The following is a 22,357-nucleotide window of genomic DNA, read 5'->3' on the forward strand; positions in this document are numbered from 1 at the left end:
ATGCCAATTTCCCTTATGGGTGGCATCATCATTGCAGGTTCATTCCGCACAAAGGCACCTTGGAAATGCTTGACAGATCATGCCAAGTTGTGTAAATCAAAACTTGTCAGTGGGGAGGTCATTTGCTTGTCGTTATGCTGTTATTGAAGTCGTTTTCCACTTCTTAGTCGTCTTTCAATCCCATTTCAGACCCATTCCAGATGCAGTTCTGGAAAATTGAGCACATGGTAATTATACCTGTTGCATTTTTCATATAATAATATCCTGTCACAAAGTTAAGTTTTTCCATAGCAAATGGCAGCTTGCGAAAATATAGAGAGCAATACAAAATGATTACAGGATTACACTAAGGCTATCTGGGCAACGTTAATTGGAATTATTCCCATGTGCCTGACCCAAACTCATCTTAATCAGCTTTATTCAGCCAAACGAAAAACACATCGGCAGCATTAAATTGTCAAAATCAGAAGCGGCATAAAAGCAAAAGACAAGTGGAATATTTCCATTCCTTGAGGCTATGCCAGCACTGTTAGGAGATGTGACTCCCGCAGTTGCAAAAACGTATTGGTTAAGGGATATCAGAGGTGTGTCAAAGACCCTCATTTGGCCAACTGTGTTTTCCATCAACATAAACGTACTGGACAGGATCACAACAATGTATATGTAACCACCTGTGACTGTAAACAAGAACAAAATGTGTTCTATGGCCAGCAAAGTGATTAGCACAAGCATCCACAATGTTAATGATAACAACACAATCTGGCCAGAAGCAACATCGTAGGGATGCCAAATTGTATCGCTGGAGGAGTCCTTTCATTGTAATATTAATGTATACTTGGCTCCAAAATTAACCTTGTAAAAATCTCTGCAAAAACCAGATCAATGACTGAGAAGTATCGTATGCAAAACCTCAATAAACTTTCATAAAGTTGTTGTAAATACTATAGAAATCAAAAGCTAAAATGTGGCTAGCCATCAAAGATGACAGCTTGTCCACCTGCATCATTAGCATGTAATTAAGGTCATGCAATATTATACGTTGTATAATTTTAATGATCATTCGAATCCTTGATAAACATCATATTTGTTCCACCAGAACTCACATAATCATCGATGTGTATGGCGAAATAAATAATCATTGTGGAAATGTCAACGTTGTCGAGTATTTCTTCGATTTCATTTCTGTCTTTGGAATAATATGTCATGATGCCATGTCTTTGTTTCACTTCCTCTTGTTCTATAACCCATTTAACCACTTAATTTATTCTTGAGAGTTAGGCATTTGTATTTATTCCAGTGTGGATGCATCTGGTTTGCCTCAAGTAAGTTTTGTTCGTGTGGGTTCAGGTAAATGTGCGAGTGCATATATTCCCTTTTCAACAGGTGGAAATGCAAATAATTTCTTAATAGTTGGAAATGTGAAAAATATGTGTAATGGTTGAGGTTCATACGAATGTCCTAGTTCAGGTTTGTATGTTGGTTCTCAATTACGTGGACATGCTCGAGTTCGTTTTCTGAGTCTTTCCAAAACTACTTCTTGCATAAAGGCTTGCAAACTTTCGTGTTTTTCATTAATGTCTCAGACTGCAACTGTTTTGATCATTTCGTTATAAAAATCAAACATCCAACCAGTGGCTTGTTTAAACTCTTCCGTATACATACTTGGTCCATACCTTTTCAATATACAGTGGCCTTTACAAAAATGTAATATTTCAACTCTAAAGGTATCGTAATAGTGGTATTTATATGATTTTCAAAGGTCCAATGACAACCTTCTTCATTACAAAATTGAGGAATTGTTCTAAATATTGACTGGGTGGTGGTGACCATACCAGCACAGTAGCAAGATTTTGTCTGCCTCTCAACTTCACTGGTGCATACAGATAACAAACGAAGTGTTACCAAGTGAGCCTAAAGACGGTGGATATGAAATCATTTTGCACATAACCTTGACAGTCTTCTGCTGAATCTCTTCCGCAACTTTTGACACTATTGTTATTTATTATTTAGTGCTTGTATGATTGATTGACGTTGTGCAACCCACTTGCAACAGCGAGTAATTTGAGACTTCGTGAACTGCATGTATTAATTTTCGAATAATCATTCTGCAAATGGACAGCTAAATCATTTTACAAAAGCCTGTTTGCAGTGTTTGTTAACATGTCCAAACAGAAACCATACCTTATGTTTTCTCAATAAAGCAGCAACGCCTAGGAGAAATTATTTGCCCAGATCAACTTGCAAGATCCATCCGCATGTTAGCAGTGAACATGCATAAATATTTTCAAGCACATCAGATACACTTGCTGAATCTTTTGATGCAAGGAGCTCCTCTTCTTTGAATTTAATGGCACCATTTACAATAGCTAACGCATAACTGTATGTGCCACCCCTTACGCTATCATCTGGAAGGAACAAAATATCAGCCTTGCCAAAGCGCTTGTTTGTCCAACCATGCTCAAGCAGCTATATGGATAACCTGTGCTGTGCTGGCTAACAATTTAAACAGCAGCTTCACCTTTCCAATTACCACATGGGCTGTAGTAGATTTGGGTCATGAAACTTAGTTTTCATGTTTATCATACTGTCCTGTAACACCAAATGTCCCACCAAGGGCATTATTAACCATTTTAACTCCTCAATTCTTTCCCTGAGTGTAGGATGGATCGTCTTGACTCAGCAATTTGACATGAACAGAAATCAGATGATGGTTTATAAGCTAGATCATGTCAGTAACATGCAGTATCTTCACAATATGTTGCCACTTCTCTAGCCTTTGAACGGTTGTTAGAATCAAGTGGTATGTCCATCCATGTTACAGCCTCACTATACATATATCTAGGTCCTGGAGGAAGTATGACATGCTTTTCATCAGCATACGTACTCCATGGTGTCCCTGGTAACTTATATAATGCAGTAGCGACCTCAATGCCAATCTTTCATAAACCTGCATTTGAGTTTACTATAAACCATTGAATGGGAACTTCTTTGCTAAACAGCGAATACAAATTCCAGTGATTCTAGTTCAATCATTGCATGTTTGAATCTGCGTTGGATTTGCAGTACAAGTTTCACGTTGTATCGCACACATTATAAAGGCAGGATTTTCTTATACAACAAATGATATTCAATGGCATCACGAAGAAGAAAATTCAACGTCATTGACTTTTCTGTGTAAAGAAATTCCAAACTAACCAAGCATGGTGACATGTTTCCAACTTCAGTTAACGTTTGAATCATTGATCCAGCTGGATCAGAGAAACCCCCAGATATTGTTGAAAAAGATTTTAAGATGGTTAATGCCAGATAGGTGATCAGTAGTGTTGTAATGACTTTTCCACAACCGATGCAGCTTCCTCATTGACGACTCCAATACGGATGAATATAGATTTGTTGTGTATGGCAAACTTACATTAGAGCAATGATACACACCCATCCCATCTGATGTATCTTTGTCTGGATCAGATTTGACGTGTGTGCAAAGTTACATTTCTTGATAAGACATTTTCACATACATGTCGTGTCTTTCACACAAACACATGTTAAACTCCTTTCACCTTCTTGATCCACCAATGCCTGAATACATTTTGTCTCACATACCCTTCGATAGGTTTACCAGAGCATGCATCATTGAACGTAACAAGTTTAGGTTCCTTGGTTCCTTACTCAACTGATTTTTTGGACTCGGTTACCAATGATTCCTCATCCTTGTCCGTATACACATCATTGATCGTTACATGCAAATGCAGTGAATCAGTGTCCTTGTATTGCATATTGATCTTGTCACCATCCCAAGCTTTCATCTTCTAATAATAAATTTCGTACATAATGAATTTATTGCATGTGTAAATTCGTCAGCAACCCAGTATAGAATGACACCATGGAAAGTTTACATGGATTTGTTGCACTAGCCTTAATCGGACATACATCAATCCAATCAAGGCTAGTAAGAAACCATGTAACTAATATTAACAGGTTATTACCAAACCATAAAACAAATAAAAGTCCACCAATGACCATAACGATCCCTGAGCACATTATTTCTTATCATTGTCATGTGAAATCATGACTGAGAAAAAATTAAATGACACGACGTCATCATAAGTAACTCTACGAAACACTAATCTGTTATTTTGTTCTTCTTTTGACCGGATATGATTTCATTAGCCATTCTTTATATGACTCAGTCAAGTCTAGAAAAGAATCCTAGGGCAATAAACATAGATAGATTGATGCATACATTCTAAAATAGATAAATCTAAATCATATAAGTCCTAGTAATATAGCGTCATTTGGATCAAAACATTTTTTCAGGGCATAAGGTAATTATACACATAAGCATACAAAAAGAAGTGTTGCTCCCACAACTTCCAGAAAGAGAGTCTATTACCCCCACCCCATTTTAAACTTGTCATTCTAAGGTATTTCTTGTTTCTGGTTTGTCTCATTAAGATTAAGATATTCGTCAAAGAAACACCATAATCATCAGGTGCTCCTTAGGAACAAAGTCATTCCACGTTGTAGAAAGTATCAGCATTAGTGACTCTAAACGTACTCTCTAACAACTGCATCACACTTTTGGTGTGTCTGGGACTGCAAATACCCATGAACTTATCAACCAAAATATTTGAAACAAGTACAAAAATTTCATACTTCTTATCCTTTGTACATCGCACCAATGTGTGAAGCTACCAATGAATGAATGCATTTCAAAGGGAAGTTTCCAAACTAGCCATTAGGAGTGTGGCACCACTTATCTGCCACTAATGTCTTTGACTAAGCAATCAGGAGACATAGTTGTTTTATTAACAACAGACCAATGATATTGGCTTGCAAATTTAGGGAAGTTATGATCCAGATATAGTTGAGGTTCAAATGGACTATTGATTCAATGTAATATCATGTTTAAAGTGTTATGCCACATTATACTTCAATGTTATTCATCACTGCAAATGGAGACAGGAATTTAATGTGGCAAGAAAGCAAATATATATGTTCTAAGGAAAAAATGTATTTTAAATAAATATTGTATCTAACCAATAACAATGCAATTGTTTGCTTTTAATTAATGAAATAATGGACAATAGTTATTTTCATTACATTTTGTTGCAATTAAACCCATGTGTTTTTATAATTTACATTCCTACTGAAAGAAATTCAAACTCAATCTGCCCAGATCAGCAAGACTTTTTTTCAACAAGATTATAATTTACGGGGGAAGCTATTATGTGAGAATACAATCTTTTACTGACAGAGGAAGGAATCGCTGTAGGCCTGGTGGGAAATATGGCAAGGTTAACAAATATGAGATACGATAAACATTTTTAATGTAACATTGGAAAAGTATGGACATTTTACGCAATTCTTTAAACACAATCGTATTGTAAATGTCATAGACAAATGTGAATATGTATGGGAAATGTATATACAAAGGTATTTGGCAACATAGGAACAGAGCATGGTCTTACTTCACATTCATTTTATGGTTCATGAGATCATCATTCTTCTGTGTGTTACTCTCTTTAGTTTTATATTTTCCCTCTTAAGACTTTAGTCGTAATTTTAAAAATATTTTAAAATGAAATTCGTCTATATATGGAATCATCCTTATCATGACTTTGAAATAACAACTGATTTATTCAATTAACACAGTTATTCAATTAGACACAGTTATAAGTTTTGCTTTAAACATAACACATTTTCAGAAACATGTAACCATCATACCTATTCTACGGGCCCATTCCTCTTCAAACACCTGCAATACAAATAAAGTTATATAATTGTTATATGTAAAATGACCCAACAAAATACAGAGATATCTTAATTGAAATACAGGCAAATTAAATGGTACAGACAAACTCTCAATAAAATATTTAATGTGTGATGGATGCTAATAATTAATTCATGTAAAAGTTAATTTGCGACATTAAGTCTAATATTATTCTGATAAATCACGCCCCCAAATATATGTTAATAATGGTGGACGATATATGGATCTAATGTGACCTGTTCATGGAAATGAGCAATTTCGCTGCATGCAAATCGTTCTGGAACAAACCTGGAAACACTTTAGACATATACCGGTAATTGGTAACATATACATCTAGGGCGAAATTCAAAATAGCCACAGGAGAGAGGGTTGTGCTATTTCACATGGATTTACAAGTCATACAATATAGGATTTGCTCTGGAAATATAATGTACATGCAAACAAAAAAAACATTACGCCGACGGTAGCTCCACAGCCGCATGCAATATCGGTAAGTGGATAAAATGTACACCAATATGTGCAATTAAAACTTGCTGCAGATTTTTGCATGTTTTAATGAATATGTGATATCAGCCCCTAAACTGCTAATCAATATCATCGTGCGTGAGAGGCTAATTTATCGATCTAGTCTAATGTTGGTGTTAGGCGAAAATTAGATCAAATCTTAAAGTCAAATGAACCAAGACAGGACAGATTGTTGATTCAAAATGCGCACATGCACTATGCCATCTAAAGCCAACCTATTCATTACAATGAGCTCAACTTGTAATGTACTGCAACTTCAGTTCCTTACAGTGGAAAATAGAGAATTATGTATGGAAGCTGTTTCAAGACACCTTATTCTGTGACATATCAAAATTAAATAACTTTAAAAGAAAAATAGCCATCGATCTTTTGGGTAAAGGTAGCTGCATTTATAATGTAGGATACATCATCCAGTAAACAGAATTACCACCAGAAAAGGGATGCACACTGATACCAGAATATTTATATTTTGATATTACAAAAATTATTTCCAATGTCAATACCGGATACATTTCACTGTGTAATAAAAACATGATAATTTAACGCGTGGCAAAGCCATGTGTTAAAATTGAAATTTTCGGAACTACAGGATAAAATATATCCAGTAGTAGCTTGGGAAAAGATAATTTTTGTTTTATTATATTCCACACTTGCTCCAAAATGGAACTTTACAAGATTAAACTCTGTCTTCACTTACCCCCAATCCCATTTCGTAAATTCACCTTGCTTTCATATGGTGATCATATAAATATACGTGATATAAGAAAGCGGGTAGGATTGGGTTGACCTAATCTGTTGCTGTAAATTACATTTTTGTCATTTTGTAAACTTTTTGAACCTATCTCAAAACAATGCAGATCCGATTAAACAATGCATCACAGTTTATCGACTTTCGTTGCTGTCAAGTAGGTAAGAGAAAATAACATGAGAGACATAAACAGCGTCTAGTCAAAGTTCTTTACCAAATATTAATTTTCATGTCTATAATGAAAGGCAGTTTCTATTTATTTGTTTCTAGCACACAAAGTACTCATTTTTGTTGTTGCAGGTACAATTTTCTAGACGCACTCAATCAAACATTGCATGACATGATGTGAAAATATAGGAATGAAAACAAATATGAAAACTATTTTGCCAATAAATCTCTATATTTCACAATAAAGTAATAATAAAATAAATATTTTTTAAAGTTTCTACATGTAGCTCTCAGTGCATACAACTAAACTTCTCATCGATTTTTCAAATATCTTTTTGAATGAGGGTAATAAACTACATCGGAATCTTTCCATTTGAAACACATGTATACTAGATCCCCGAAGATCAAAACAAAATCAATTAAAGAATATTAGATTAGAACGATATCTTATCTCTTAGAATGTATACAAGTTTCATTGAACTTCTTGAGAGAATATACATCCCATCTTTTCACGAAAGACATGGACAAAGCCCTCTTGCATTTTACATTCTATTACAGCAAAGTGCTCAAGACATCCAACGTTATTATTTCCGATGAAGTTATTGTAACAGAAATGATGGATTCTAGCTCACAGGAGGCAACATCATTGAAACTTCAGCTATTAGATGTAAAGAAAGAATGCAACCAACAATTAATATTTCGTATATAAACCATGTTTTTTAAATATTTTTTTAATATTGAACCATCTATTCTGAGGTAAGAAAAAAGGGTGAAACATTGCATGATTCGAAGCCAGGATTTGTGGAAACAAATGGTTAAATTGATGAAAATTTATCAAACTATTTTACCGTCAATGACATATATGTTAAGGAAATTGGAATAATATCATGTGTAATACAATAAATGAAATGCGCGGCTTTTGCTTTTCCAAAATAACTACAGTCGTAGCTTTTTCAATATGGAGTGAAGAGTGCTAAATATAAGAATTTCTTAAACATCACCACAAATAAACAAATCATTGTGATACAATTCTGGAGAAAGGTTCTGAATTGTAAAAGGATATTTTCCTTGTTCTGAATTGAAAAAGGATATATATTCTCCTTTTGAAACGATGATTTATTATTAATAAATCATATTACTAACCAAGTACTGAATTTACTTTAAGTTTCCATTTTGAATGACAGAAATTGTATGTATGTACTTTTGTACAACTTGTAAAATGCTTGACTAAAATTAAATAGGCTTAATCTCTATACCATTATACACTATTACGTTCCTTAAGTTTTATAAAATGTATTTTGATTCTACAATGAATATATTCTAAAAATATTTATGTAGAAAGTCAGAATTTCCAAACATGTACAAAAGGTCATATGATAATAAACGTAGGTAAAACAAAAATAAACTAACAAGAAAGTGAAACAGGAACTGACTGCTGAATGATTTGTTCGTTTCAACATTAGGACCTACCTTTTTTAACATGTTTGATCCAGTGCAACCATCTTTGATGACTATGTTCTGCGTTGAAATACTGAGTGAAGGTTTGTCGCAGATTTGCATTTCAACACAACTATGGAGGACAGAAGCATACATTTCTGCTAAGTGATAAGTAATGCTGGGGATCATGAAGGCAATGGATTTTATCCCTTGGTCGCTGGCCAGTTGAAAACATTCAGTCACAAACACTTCTATCACCTAAGATATCAATAGGATATATCATAAGCAAATTTCTGTGCCATATGTATATAAAAGACATGAATGTAATATATATATATACACACACATAACAAGTATGCAATCACTTTTCAATATAAAACAATTAAACATAATTATAGTGCCTGAATTATGTGCCTGTAACTGGTTGAAAGATACTAGAAATGCCTAGTAATTATTGTATGCATTCCAATAATTGTCTTACATCTAGCACAGTCAAAAGTCTCAAATTTATGTTATAACAATCTTTGCATAGCTTGAGTATCAAATGAGAGTGGCATTGTCACTAAATCTGTAATATATATATAATTACCTATAAAATGACAATATTTAATGCCCTTTATTAGTTTATGTAGATTTCTTATAAAATTACAATTAGAACTATTGGCCTGCTAAAATCCTCTATATGTAATAATGGGATCCTTTTTAGAATTGGAATGTTTATGTCGATGTATATACTTGACTCGTCGAAACCTTAGTACCTGTTTGAGCCAAGCAACTGGCCAACGTGGGAGGACACCATACAGTATTTTTCTGACGGGAAGATTGTATCCATTCAGTACAGCCACCTCTGCATATTCTATTCCAGCTGGAAACTTCTCTTTAAATTCTCTCTGAATCATTTGACCTGCTTTCTCAAGAATTTCGGACGGAAGGTTTTGTGTAGGCCATTGCCCCTTTGCTACTTCAAAGATGACCAGGGCGTCTGACTATATAATAATTATTATTATTAGTTATATTTTAAATATGAAATAATGATTAATATATCTGATGATTAGGTATGAAAAAAATAAGTGTGATACTGTTAAATTTACCAGAAAACTCGCCTAATGTTTTAAGAGTCCTATTCGCAAAAATGACTTTTTCAGTCAAACAGCAATCCATAGTTTATTTCATCAGTGGCATTAACAACTGTTCTTAATTAAAAATGGGATACATTCCACTTTTAGAGTAATACAAGCTGCTGTTGAAAATAATTTTAAATGCAAAATGTTCACAAATTTGCTATTTCACAGAGTGTTGCCTTTTACATATTTGCTAATGTTACTTGTTCACGTTCCATGTTTGTTATCTGGGACACTTGTTGCAGCGAACGTTGTAATATATGTAAGCTCTTTTTACATAAGAGCAGCAATCGTCAATAACCTAACGTTACTTGATCTATCTTGGTTTTTCGGCATGTTACCAGTCGTTTGAAAGTGACTCACAGGTTTGGAAGATGTTAATACGATTGGATTTAATTTATGCAGAATTTTATTTCAATTTAACATTTACACGCAGTCTCATTGGGCATATTGATACTGATAACGAAATACGTAATTAATATGTAATATTTATTATTCAATAATAAAATAGTTGCAGGTTCAAGCAGTGGTTAGAACAAATTTGACAGATTTTCAAACGTTTTGATGAAGTATCTCCAGTTTCCGACTCCATCTTTATTATTTTCTATATTGTTGAACATGATTGTTTTTTGTAACATTTATTTTCGTGATTTCTACAACTACATTTATGGCAACAACGAATCGGCTAACTAAAATATTGGGTATTGATCAGATTGATGTGTACAGTCACCATATATCTATTAGGGTTGCTTCTGTAGCCAGGACCTGTATTAGTGAACCTGAAGTATTGATTTTTATATACATGAAGGGCAATGTGGACCATTTACATAGGCTGGTAAATATTATAACCTTTACATCTGCATTAAGCATCACAAATTGGCATGCAACATACAAATTTAATATCTGCTGTTGAGTTTAATTATAGTGGCATGCGCACAATTGTGCATGTGCCACTTTTTTCTGACTGCACCTCAGCCTGCTGGTTGTTCCTGGGGAAGGGAATGGTGCCACCTCCCCCAGGCTTTTATGGGTTCAAGGAACTCTGATAGTTTGGCCTCAATCTGTGGGTCCATAAAGGTCTCTTACAGTTGATTGGTTGGCTGTCATTAGTGGGAAGAAGAGCTCGGGAACGGTCCTGGTTGCTTCACATCGTTGGTTTCTTGTTTATTCCTGGTGTTTCTTGTTTCTTGTTTTCTTTGTGTGTTTTTTTGTTGTTGTTTTTTTTTAAAATGTTCTAAAAAGGGGGCTGTTCTATGCTTTTTATAGAGGTTGTTAGTAGAAATCATGTATGAAGAGAGATTTTCAAGGTTATTATGGTATTACTAGTCGAGGTGTTTAGCGTGTGTTTCCTACGTTATGTTATTTATAAGTTTTTAGATATTGCCTCTTTAAGTTATTTATGTATTAATGTTTTTAGGGATTGAATGTTATTTTTACTTTATTTAGCAAGAGACCGGAGTCCTAGCCGATTACACGGTTCGTTAAGGACATCTAGGACCGGAGTGCTAGCTGATTACTCGGTTCGTTAAGGACATCTAGGACATCCGATTTTGCGGTTTCCTTAGTTTTTGATAGGTGCTTCGCAAGTGAATTTTTTATTAATATTTTTATAAAATTGAATGATATGTTATGGGTTTTTATGTGGAGGCTTCTAAATTTATTTAGCTAGTTACTGGGTTTTTTGGTTTTGTTGTGATAGTAATTATATTTTGTTCCTAAGTCATGCTGAGTCAATGATTTTATTTATATTTTTATATGCTGACTGTTTATTTTTATTAGAGTCCATAAGTAACTCTGCGTATGTGTGTGGTGATCAAATCTCTGTTTTGGTTTTTGATAAATATTTTCCTAGCGGGTTGATATTTTGGGGATATATTGAATACGTGGTGTAGATCTTCGGTTGTGTGGCAGTTAAAGCAGTTAATGGTTGCTGGTTTGGGTTCTATAAACCTTCCAAAACTGCTTGCAAGTTTATTTTTTTCCAGTTGGTATCCTGTTTATGGCTTTCTGTTGTAAATAGGTACCCTTAGGTAGCTGTATATTCCTATCTACAGTTTTTGGGGTTTCATGGTGCTTTTGACCTTTTGTGGAGGAGTTCCAAAAATCTTGCCATTTTCGGTCTATATATGTTTGTTTGAAGCTTAGTGCTTCTGTAGAGCTATAGTTAAGCTTGATAGAGTTTTGATCTAGTTTGGTTTGTGCAACTTTGTCTGCTGTTTCATTGCCAGAGATTCCAATGTGCGACGGTATCCACATGAGCTCGACAAATTGATGTGCTGTGGTGATATCGTCGATAAATTGGCATGCTCTGTCGAGGAATTCTTCCCTAGAGTGTGTATTGCGATTTTGGATCGATTTGATAACGCTTAGGGAATTGCTTATAATGACTGCTTTATGTATTTGGTTGTCTTTGATCCGATTTAGTAATTCAAGTATAGCCCTGAATTCAGTGGTGTAAATGGAGCAATATTCAGGTAATCTGGATCCCGTTTGTATATTGAATTCAGGGATGAATAAGTACTATAGGTAATTATAAGTGTTTTAAAATGGACTGAGGCACACGAACATTAAAATCGAAAAGTAGTTATTTGTTATTTCCGTAAATTTCACATATTCAATAAATGTTTTGATAAATGCAGTAATGGCTACATGATAAAGCAGATAAAAATATTATAATTATGCGAGATTTATATTCAAGCTAATTAATAATCAAAAAAGAAATCAAATAAATATCATTAGAATAGAAATGTGGTTGTCAACATCAAATATATTTACATAAAGTTGACATCATTATGACCAATACACCTAATCAGTAACAATAATCATCTTTTCAAAGCACATCATAATAAATATATAATGATCCAAAGAAGACCATAACTTCAACTTAAGTAATATATTTCTACATAAGTAACTTTTCATGCTGACATGATAATGTTATAGAACATACCTGTATTTTCTCCATTTTGCCAAACTGTATAATGACAGTCAAGTGTCCTATATTGAACACTGGAAAATAAATAACACATTGCTATCTATCAATTTTATCACATGCACTCATACACACACACAAATTGAGTTGTAAAATCAGAAAAATAAAAAATGAGCGATTGGTTTATCCCTAAACTAAATCAGATGCGACGAAGTAACGAAGTAGCATTATTTTTTCTCATGAAAAATGATATATGTGATCATATTTAAAACAGATTATATTATATGCAAATAACTAACCCAAATTGTTTGATACACACACACAGACAAAGACACACCACACATGCGTACACACAAATATATATATATATATATATATATATATATATATATATATATATATATATATATATATATATATATATAGTTCAAGACTACAGTGTGCAAGCCAAGGACTAACAGAAAATTTACATGTTTTGCTTGTCAAGCATTTATTGCACTTGCAACTAATCAAAGGCTAAGCTAAACCAAATTCACACCATCTTGAAACATAAAGGCAAATACATATTCTACTGGCAAAAGTGGATCAGGCTCGGTGTGATGTGCACTTTCAATTGATCACAAAATTAGTTATGATTTATACCCTTACTTGATGAAAGTATGATTTTTAACGTTTCGTGACATGAAATCAGCATGATCAGTTTCTCCGATATGTGAGAATAGGTGCATCTTGGATAAATATGTGAATACCAATCAATACTGATTGTATAATATCTTTTGTTACTAGTACCGATAAGAATGCTACGATGTGAGCGGTTACCAGATGGAATGCATACAAATTAGCAGAGAGAGCAATTATAGAGTAACATTGTTTTTGACTGGACTAAACTTCAGGTAAATAATAGTCCAAGATAGAATTTGATAAATCATACCAGTATTAAATACAACCCATGTTAATTAGTATACTGTCATCTCTTTCATGACATTCGATCACCTCCACACTTTCCCTAGAAAATGCTATATATCATCATGCCAAATGTCTGCTTGTTGGTCATTCTGCCAAATGTAATAAATGTTTCTATATTATTGAACAATTTTCGAAACATTTTCAATAGAAAAATATTGCTCACATAGTGATGTATTGTGATGAGATGTTTTCTTAATCTTACAAATCTATCTAGGGAGATATAAAAGTTAAAAATATATTAAGCAAGAACTCAAAAGGGAAAACATATTTATTTTGAACTTAAAAATTTGCCCAAAAGACCATTTAAAATGACAAAGTTGGGTATGTGTTAGGTGTACATATCTAATATTGCCACAACAGACTTTTCACCCGCCTTCAAGTTTCACTTACAAATAACAAATTTAATGAATAAGTCCAACAGAGTCAGAAATCATTCACTAGGGTAATTTGTATCTAGAAGCTAAACTCAAGAGCAGTAAGACATGATATTTAGGTTGTTAGTGTGAATATTGTCCACATGATGTTGATAGGTCATAAAATATATTATGTAAGGTTTCTTGGTTTATTATACGATTAAATGTTATTTAATAATAGATCAGAATCAAGTGTGCATAACTGAAAGACGTGGGTGATTCTCTCAAATCTGGTTAAATTATGTTGCCAAATTTTCAACGAAGGTCATGCAAAATTGCTACATGTTCTTTAATAACGGTGATTCTGGATATCAGAACATAATTTTTATAGATGCTTTGAAGGGCTTAATGCCAGGATAATTTCTGTCACATGTGGTTGAATTTCTTCATGGATTTATTTTGTAACAGACGCCAAATGTTTTGAAGATAGATTGGCATCATTTAAATCAATGTAAAGATGTTTGTACCATAATAATCTGTGTCAACTTCAGAACAGTTAAGTAACAGTGGTTATATTGAATGGAAGATATGCATTATCTTCAGAAAAGTTTAAGGTTAAGGTGGTAACTCTGTGTCGATTTCAGTAAGGTTTTATGGTTAAGGTGGTAACTCTAGTGTCAATTTCAGTAAGGTTTTATGGTTAAGGTGGTAACTCCTTGTCAATTTCAGTACGGTTTTATGGTTAAGGTGGTAACTCAGCGTCAGTTTCAGTACAATTATGCTGAAAATGCAGAAAATTTGAAAATTATTCTAATTTATTAGCAGTGGTTAGATTAAATATCCGAATATCATTATCTTCAGACCATTTTAAGGTTTATAAGCAAGGATGATTTCTTAATGATGTGGTAAAGGCCTTTTGAAAATATTTTAAGAAGTCATTTGACCTTTGTATCAAGTGTTAGTAACAATGGTCATATTGTTTGAAAGATTTGCACCATTTCTATAACACTAAAATACCTTCATTCGATGATGCTTTCTTTTCACATTGATTAAGTCCTTTTGAGCAATGTATTAGTTTATTTTAAAGTAACATTTTTCATATCATATGGCGTAACTAAATCAATTAACACATGTTTTATTATGAGTCTAGGTCGTAAATTATGTAACAGAAATAAAAAGAAACCAGCAATTTAAGTAAAAGCTACAAGCAATTTATTTCCCTACAATACAAAGTGAAATTAAAGAATAGTGTAAATTATTTCCAAAGAAGCCTAAATGTTGTATGACAAGTCTACACTTATATAGTTTGAATGAATTCCAATAGGTTTGAATTTTATGATATAACAGAATGATGCAATCTATAATGTCTCTTAATAATTCACAATAATCCAAAGTAATATATTAATCCAAATGTCAATGACTACTTTAGTAATTCAAATAAATATTACATCCTACTTTGCCAACACAATTTTTAAATCTGATCACAAATGGATTTGCACAAACTGACAGAAAACATCAATGAGTTAGTTGTTTATCAAATCCTAATTTATTTGTGTTTTCATAACAGCATACGAATCATTTAAATGCCCAGCTGCAAAGAAGACAGGCCTTGAATTCAAATGCACCAGTGCAGAAGAGCTGTATTCTGCCTTACAGGTGACCTTTATTTAGACTCGTAAACTATTTTGGCATACTAAATGTGAGCACATAGGAAACAACGTATAACAATTTTCCAAATACGTTGAAACACTTGAACATTCGTTCAAAATAATGAAGATAAACATTAATTGACAAACTGAAAGATGCAGTGGTTGACGTTAAGTATTCCACAGATAGGTTGCTCATCACTGATGGCCCAAACTACATGCTTTGAATCGAAAACATCATTGTTGCAAATGTTCTTTTTTAAAAACTCGTTTTTAAAAAAATTCACATTCTCATTATTTTTGAAGGGTAAATCAAAGTGATGCTTTCATGACCTAAATTTAAACTTATTGTGTAGAGTACTTTGACCAAGCAAACTAGTTGTTGACTTGACCTTGGCAATCAGCCTTGATTGATAAATGAACTGTGACAATGTGTTGTTCTTGTTGTAAATCAAAGTAATATCGGTGACTATTTCGTTAGGATTTTTTGTTCTCAATCTTATACATAAAAGTGAGCTTTATTTCTTGACCTGTATGAATTTGTATCATTGCAAAATTACATAATTCCGACAGTATATACTAATGTCACCCTACTAATTTCAACTACTGTTACTGAAACCAGTGCTTAAAGCTCATTATAAGTGTACACAAAATATTTCACTATAAACCGCTTTTTAAACTCGTTCTTAATGTAAGGAAATTTTCATTGAGTGATTTTCTGTTTGAAGGCTATATCTGTATCCACAATATGCCTTATTTTACCTTGTCTCTAATGTCTCTAATGTTTCGTTCAGAAATGTGAAAAAAAGAATATATTATGTTGCAGTATAAGATTGGAATTTTTCTTCCTCGGGATCAAACGGTTGCATCAAACACGATGCACAGACTCATGTCTGATGCAAAAATTTCTAACCCTTGGGTGTGACTTTCCTATCCCACACTGATGCATATATCATGGATTCGGTTATTCCTGTATGTAAATGTGCTTATCTAGTAACGGAATGTCCATAAAAGTATTTTTTAGAAAATGTTTCCCAACTATTCCAATTGTTTAAAAACTATCGCCACTTAAAATCTGAAATAATTTTAATTTTTATTTGGAGACACAAATTTTATAAAATATCCAAGGATTTTGAAGGTGCTCTTAAACCGTTTGGCGTATACTTTGCAATCAAATGCATGGCAGGAATTAACAACTATGTGCTACTTAGTAGATTAAAATGCACATAGACAAGATACGATTATCTACCACCTGTGGTTAACTTATGTGGGGGATATCGTATTTGATGCAGCACCTACACCAATTCACCCACAATGGAACAAATGCTTGCTGTTATTAGACTTCATTATCCATATTATGACAATTTTTAGCCATATGAGTTAAGAGGGTACAAAATAACAAAACAAAGAGTGAAATTAAAGATTTAGGTGAAAAATATGCACACTTGATTTCGAATATATATATATATAGATAGATAGATTGATCAGACCTGCCAACCATCAACGAGTACATCTCAGTAAGGCAGTTGATTTTTCTTTGCGTAAGTTTGACCAGTTTTCAGTAAGGTGTAACAAAATATCATAAACTGCCATTGTAACGGTGGAAAACGTAATGTAAAGTTCGGTATTCGAAACATGCATCGATGATAAATACTAAAGTTATGTTCAACTGAAAAGTTTGTAAAGTACGTGTAGACTTTATTTACCACTGGAACAGTTGCACAAACTTCAGTTCCAAAAACTATGCAATGCAGCTCAATGGCTCGTTGCTATATCTCAGCTTGACGTAATTCTTGGAAATTTTTTTTCCATTTCACATGCCGGCAGTAGTCCCACAACAAAAATATCGGGTGATGTGTCTTACGTTTTAAGACTAATGACGACGGCAATTATATCTCCCGCCATGAGACATACTCAAATTGGCAAATGATATTGAATATATGTAATTGTGTCCCTTCCAGCTTTTATTCACAAGAATCTGAATATTCCATTTTATTATTTTGTGTTGATTATTAACACTATCCAAGAGACTTTTTTCCTTTTGTCTTAAACTTGCATCACTTGGTGGACACCAGTTTCAAAATAATTATGTAATCATCAGTTTCATCATGATTCATGAAGGTGCTTCACATTTACAAAACGATGCAGTTGAAAGCGTCTGAGGTGCCATTGTTACGTTAGTCTCGTTCTCTGACTAATTCTATACTAATCCTATTAAGTAACCCTGATCCAAATCAATATGGATCAACCAATAATCCTGATTTTTTGTAGCGATAATTATTTCCGTAGTGTTTGATTTTATGCCGTAAGTTCGTATTTTAAGGGCAATTTTTGTAAGACATGACAAAATCGTAAGGGTTGATATAGATATATAGTGTAGTCTCATTAATCCGGACACTTTCGTTCCCAGTGAATATGTGCAGATTAACGAGTTTTCCGGATAAATGAATCATGTACATTTTTATTTTACCATGTCATCACACCGTATACATGTACACGTATATGCTAGCTGTAAATGTACTGTATATCCAATAACGGTTGAAATAAATTAATGAATACATCTATTGATGCGTGTTTATTTCACATTATTATAACATGCGCTTGTACATACATGTTCAGTAGATATAAGTTAGACAATTAGCACATCGAAGATGTGATGTGATGTGATTTTGATTTTTAACGTAGCTTTAACAATTTTTCAGTCATATCGCTACGATGTCTGCAATGTGGCAGTTTATCGTGCTGTCTAGCACTGGGGCATCATGCCGCAGACATGTAGCATGATGTCCCGCCCAGTCACATTATCCTGACACCGGGCCGACCAGTCCTAACACTAACCTCTTCATGCTGAACGCCAAGCGAGGCAGCTGTTAGTACCGTTTTTGTAAGTCGTTGGTATGACTCGGCCGGGGATCGAACCCAAGACCTCCCGCATCCGAGGCGGACGCTCTAACCACTAGGCCACCGGAGCGGTCTACACATCGAAGACACTACAATATGTACATGTACATGTATGTACTGTACATATATTTGTTATGTCAATTTCCTAAAGAAATATGTAACCTTTGTTTGCCTGGATTATTTGGCGGATCTATGTGCATTGATTATTGATAGTGGCCATATATTCTCAAGGGCTTCACTATTGTGTTTTATGTCATCACTGGTGAATATTGCTGACATCTGCTCAAAATATGAAATTAATGTTGCTATGCTGTCCTTGGCATGGTTGATGGAAATATCTTTTTCCTCGGGGTCGGTAGTGGCATTATCGTCTTCTTCATTAGCATTGTCTGGAACCTCATCTTTAGATACCAGTGTCAACATGTCATCATTGAGTTGTTGCCCTCAGTCTGTATCTGCGTAGATGTAAGGTTCTCGACAGACCCTTGCAATAACAAAATGACCACGCAAATAAAGAATTTTGTTAAAGACAAGTCTGTGACAGTAGATTGAGCTAAACCAATGTCTTAAATCAAACCCATATGCATCTAGTCACGAGTCCAACTATTTCGCTTCCAGGCCTTTTTCTGATAGATGTGGTAGGGTACACAAATCTTCAAGAATGCTTTAATGGGTTTTATCTATGTTACGTTCAGAAATTAAGTTGAAAACTCTGCTGAAAATATTATTAGCCTACAATCATTGCATAACTGGAGTAAATATTCAAACAGCCAGGGAGGATATGGTTACCTTTAGGTTCCGGATTTGCATATAGCATTGTGACATCTATCGTGTAGAAGATTCCTAAAAACAAAAGGTATACAGATATTACATATCAAACTGTCCATGGAAGTAAAAATAAGGAAAAATGTTAGGTTAAATTTCTTAGTCTCAATACACTGTTACTAGATATTCGAAACGAAACCTTAGATTTACATTTTTACGTTACTAGGTGCATGTTAGCAGACTACACACTCATACAATGTTGCGAACACAAGTGTATTAGTAGGCACATGTTGACAGGCTCCCTTATCAGTTATATCGCAGAATAAGGCCACATTATTCTGCTGTTGCAAAATCAAAGAATTACAATTATTAATACAGTTGACACCACTTTCTTCAAGAATAAACTGTTGTTAGAAACTGTTGCTTGCTCAGATTTGTCTATGATTGGCAAGTATCAAAGGCTGACGAGATAGGAAATAAACGTGAATATATATTTTTTAAATTAAAAAGGAGATAATTAATCTTTCCTCTTTATGATTTAGAATTCTTCTATTGTGGAAAAGGATATAAATAATAAGAAATGTATTCCACAATATTTGTTAAAGTAATATATAGGGGACTAGTAAAGCAATATCTATATACTTCTGGAAAACCTTTGAAATTATCGAAGAAATAATTGGAACTGGAATTAGTTTTGGTACCTAATATTTTATTCATATATTGGTGCAGCTTGGCTTCCAGAATGACCTATGGATTAAGCAATCTACAGATACTGATTTATTGATTGATATGATGACTGACCAACCAAATATCATAAAGCCTTGAATATATTCATAATTTACTTGTGTATGCAGATACAACAATTTTAGTTTTCAAGGTTATAATACAAGGAGTATTTGTAGTGTAACTCTTGTCGGCTACAGGTTATATTATAGTTATAAAGGTTTTCAGAGGATTTCAAGATAATAATTGCCACAAAGGTCATACATATTTGGTTATCCAAATAATGTAATTGAATGGCATCTAAAAATGTAATTTTAACTTTTCACGTCCAAAAAAGAAAACAGTCGCAACAATAAACAAAAGTTCCTCAAGTTGCATAATGACTTTTTGGAAAGCAGAAAAGATTATTTATTTTTCCATTCAAGATCTGAGTATTTTAACCATGTCTGGAATAGTTCATTGATAAGAAGATGATGAACCTTTTGTATGGCCATCCATTATGGAATAAGTAAAAGTAACACTTTCAAGGCATCCATCAAGGCACAAGAGATATGGTAATTTTCAATTAAAGGAATTTAATCGAATTATCAAATGAAAATAAAAATTAAAATAGGCCTTGTATGACGCATTTTCATGTGCCATCAATGACATTCTCAGCTTTACAAATCACCCCAATCCCAACAGCACGGTTCGAAAAGGCCATAATTCCGTACAGAACTCACTTAGTTAAGTAAACACAAACAATACAGATCCTACATATTTAACAATTCCCTTACCACTAACACTGGTAAGACCCAGATACACATCATTAATGTGCAGAAAATCAAGACAATGAAAATAGAAGTAGTACTATCCAAGCATAATGTTATTTCTTTACACTTCACTGCAGACACAGGCTATATAGTGCCGAAATATATCAACCTCAGTCTCCGCAAGCCCAGGTAAATCCAGAAACACTTAATCAAAGTGTAGAAGACAATGACTTTAATTCTTTCAAATATTATGCAAATCTCATTGCCATTGAAAACTGTGTTAAAAATGATTTGAGAGATATGATCAGAGATCTTAATCAATATGTGTGTGCATGAGTAAACCATCCATTCAGGTGCAGTAGCGATAACAAAATTGTATGGTGCCATATTGAATGTGAGATCGAGACCATTTTAATCTATGAAGCGATTGATATCTAAATAAGTCTTTTAATGAAAGTTCCGTGTAATTGTGATTTTCTCCTCAGATGGAATTATGATAACAAGATTTTCATGATCGTTGCCATGGTAGTCATATTATAAATCAGATTGGTACAATTTTCATTTAGAACCAAGTAGACATCAGAAAAAGTCCTTGATAGAAAACTCCACAATGATATCACCATACATCCGGGAGTAGTAGCGATAACAACATTCTCAATATGGCTGCTGTTGTGGCCATGTTGGATATCAGATTGGCATCATTTTCGCTTAACCTTATAATGTTGATCACTCCTTTTTCGTTACATGTAAACTAGGTTTGTGCTCTCATTTTCAGCAAAGTAAGCAACTGCACATTGGGTCCTAGGGTTGCTGAATAGTTTAATATGCTCATCTTTACAGATCAGTAACATTTCATCTCTGTCTGCCTGGGATATAAGTCTCAGGTTCCGCCAACTTGCATATGTGAGAGAGCTTGCTAGTATGTTCCTGTGGGTCAGTGGTCCTTCCAAGCTTCTTCCTCCACCAGATATACTAAAAAAGCAAACAACATCTGTACACAAGGTAGTTCATACTAAAATGCCCTACAGCCACTGTCCAGGAAAACCTCTTCATTATAACAATACTTGTGTTTTAGAGTAGTTACAATCCATTCATGGAATGAGTAACCGAATACAAATTGGGAGAAATAGTTATATTATTATGACTTAATTTAGTAGGAACATGTCATAATTTAACACTATAAAAAGCAGTATATCATCCTTTAAAGGTATAACAAGTGTTTATTGATGCAACTGATTTTATTTTATTATTATTATTATTATTATTATTATTATAATTATACAATTAACTAAATAGCAAATTATCTAATATTCAGCCTATCTTTGATATCTTCTAAATTAGATTCTTATATACTATTAGTGTATACATTATACTTGAAAAATCATATCACTTTTTAACTTCTAAAATGTTCCTTTCCTTTATAACAATGAATACTCTATTGTATATGTTTAATTTAAACATAAATCTAAAATAATTATAACATTTGATCTAAATCTATATGTGGGTATTTGTTGGCTTTGTTTCTGCTGATAATTAGATATAATGTATATTAA

At 33.5% G+C, this 22,357-nt stretch overlaps 1 protein-coding gene across 1 annotated transcript in view; it reads right to left on the reverse strand.

Moving 5' to 3' along the window:
- The window catches only part of LOC149774192 (uncharacterized), an 85,718-nt gene that overhangs the window by 58,843 nt on the left and 4,518 nt on the right, over positions 1 to 22,357 (reverse strand). Inside the window, exons 3-7 of the mRNA XM_089945704.1 lie at positions 19,354 to 19,407; positions 12,717 to 12,775; positions 9,407 to 9,634; positions 8,682 to 8,906; positions 5,725 to 5,755 (exon numbers count right to left, since the gene is read on the reverse strand). Of these exons, the coding sequence (XP_089801830.1) occupies positions 5,725 to 5,755; positions 8,682 to 8,906; positions 9,407 to 9,634; positions 12,717 to 12,775; positions 19,354 to 19,407 (597 nt within the window). The remainder of the gene's footprint in view (positions 1 to 5,724; positions 5,756 to 8,681; positions 8,907 to 9,406; positions 9,635 to 12,716; positions 12,776 to 19,353; positions 19,408 to 22,357) is intronic.

The sequence above is a fragment of the Sinohyriopsis cumingii genome, unplaced genomic scaffold (assembly GCF_028554795.1).
Source record: "Sinohyriopsis cumingii isolate HCF-2022 unplaced genomic scaffold, ASM2855479v2 utg000400l, whole genome shotgun sequence".
NCBI classification, from domain to species: Eukaryota; Metazoa; Mollusca; class Bivalvia; order Unionida; family Unionidae; genus Sinohyriopsis; species Sinohyriopsis cumingii.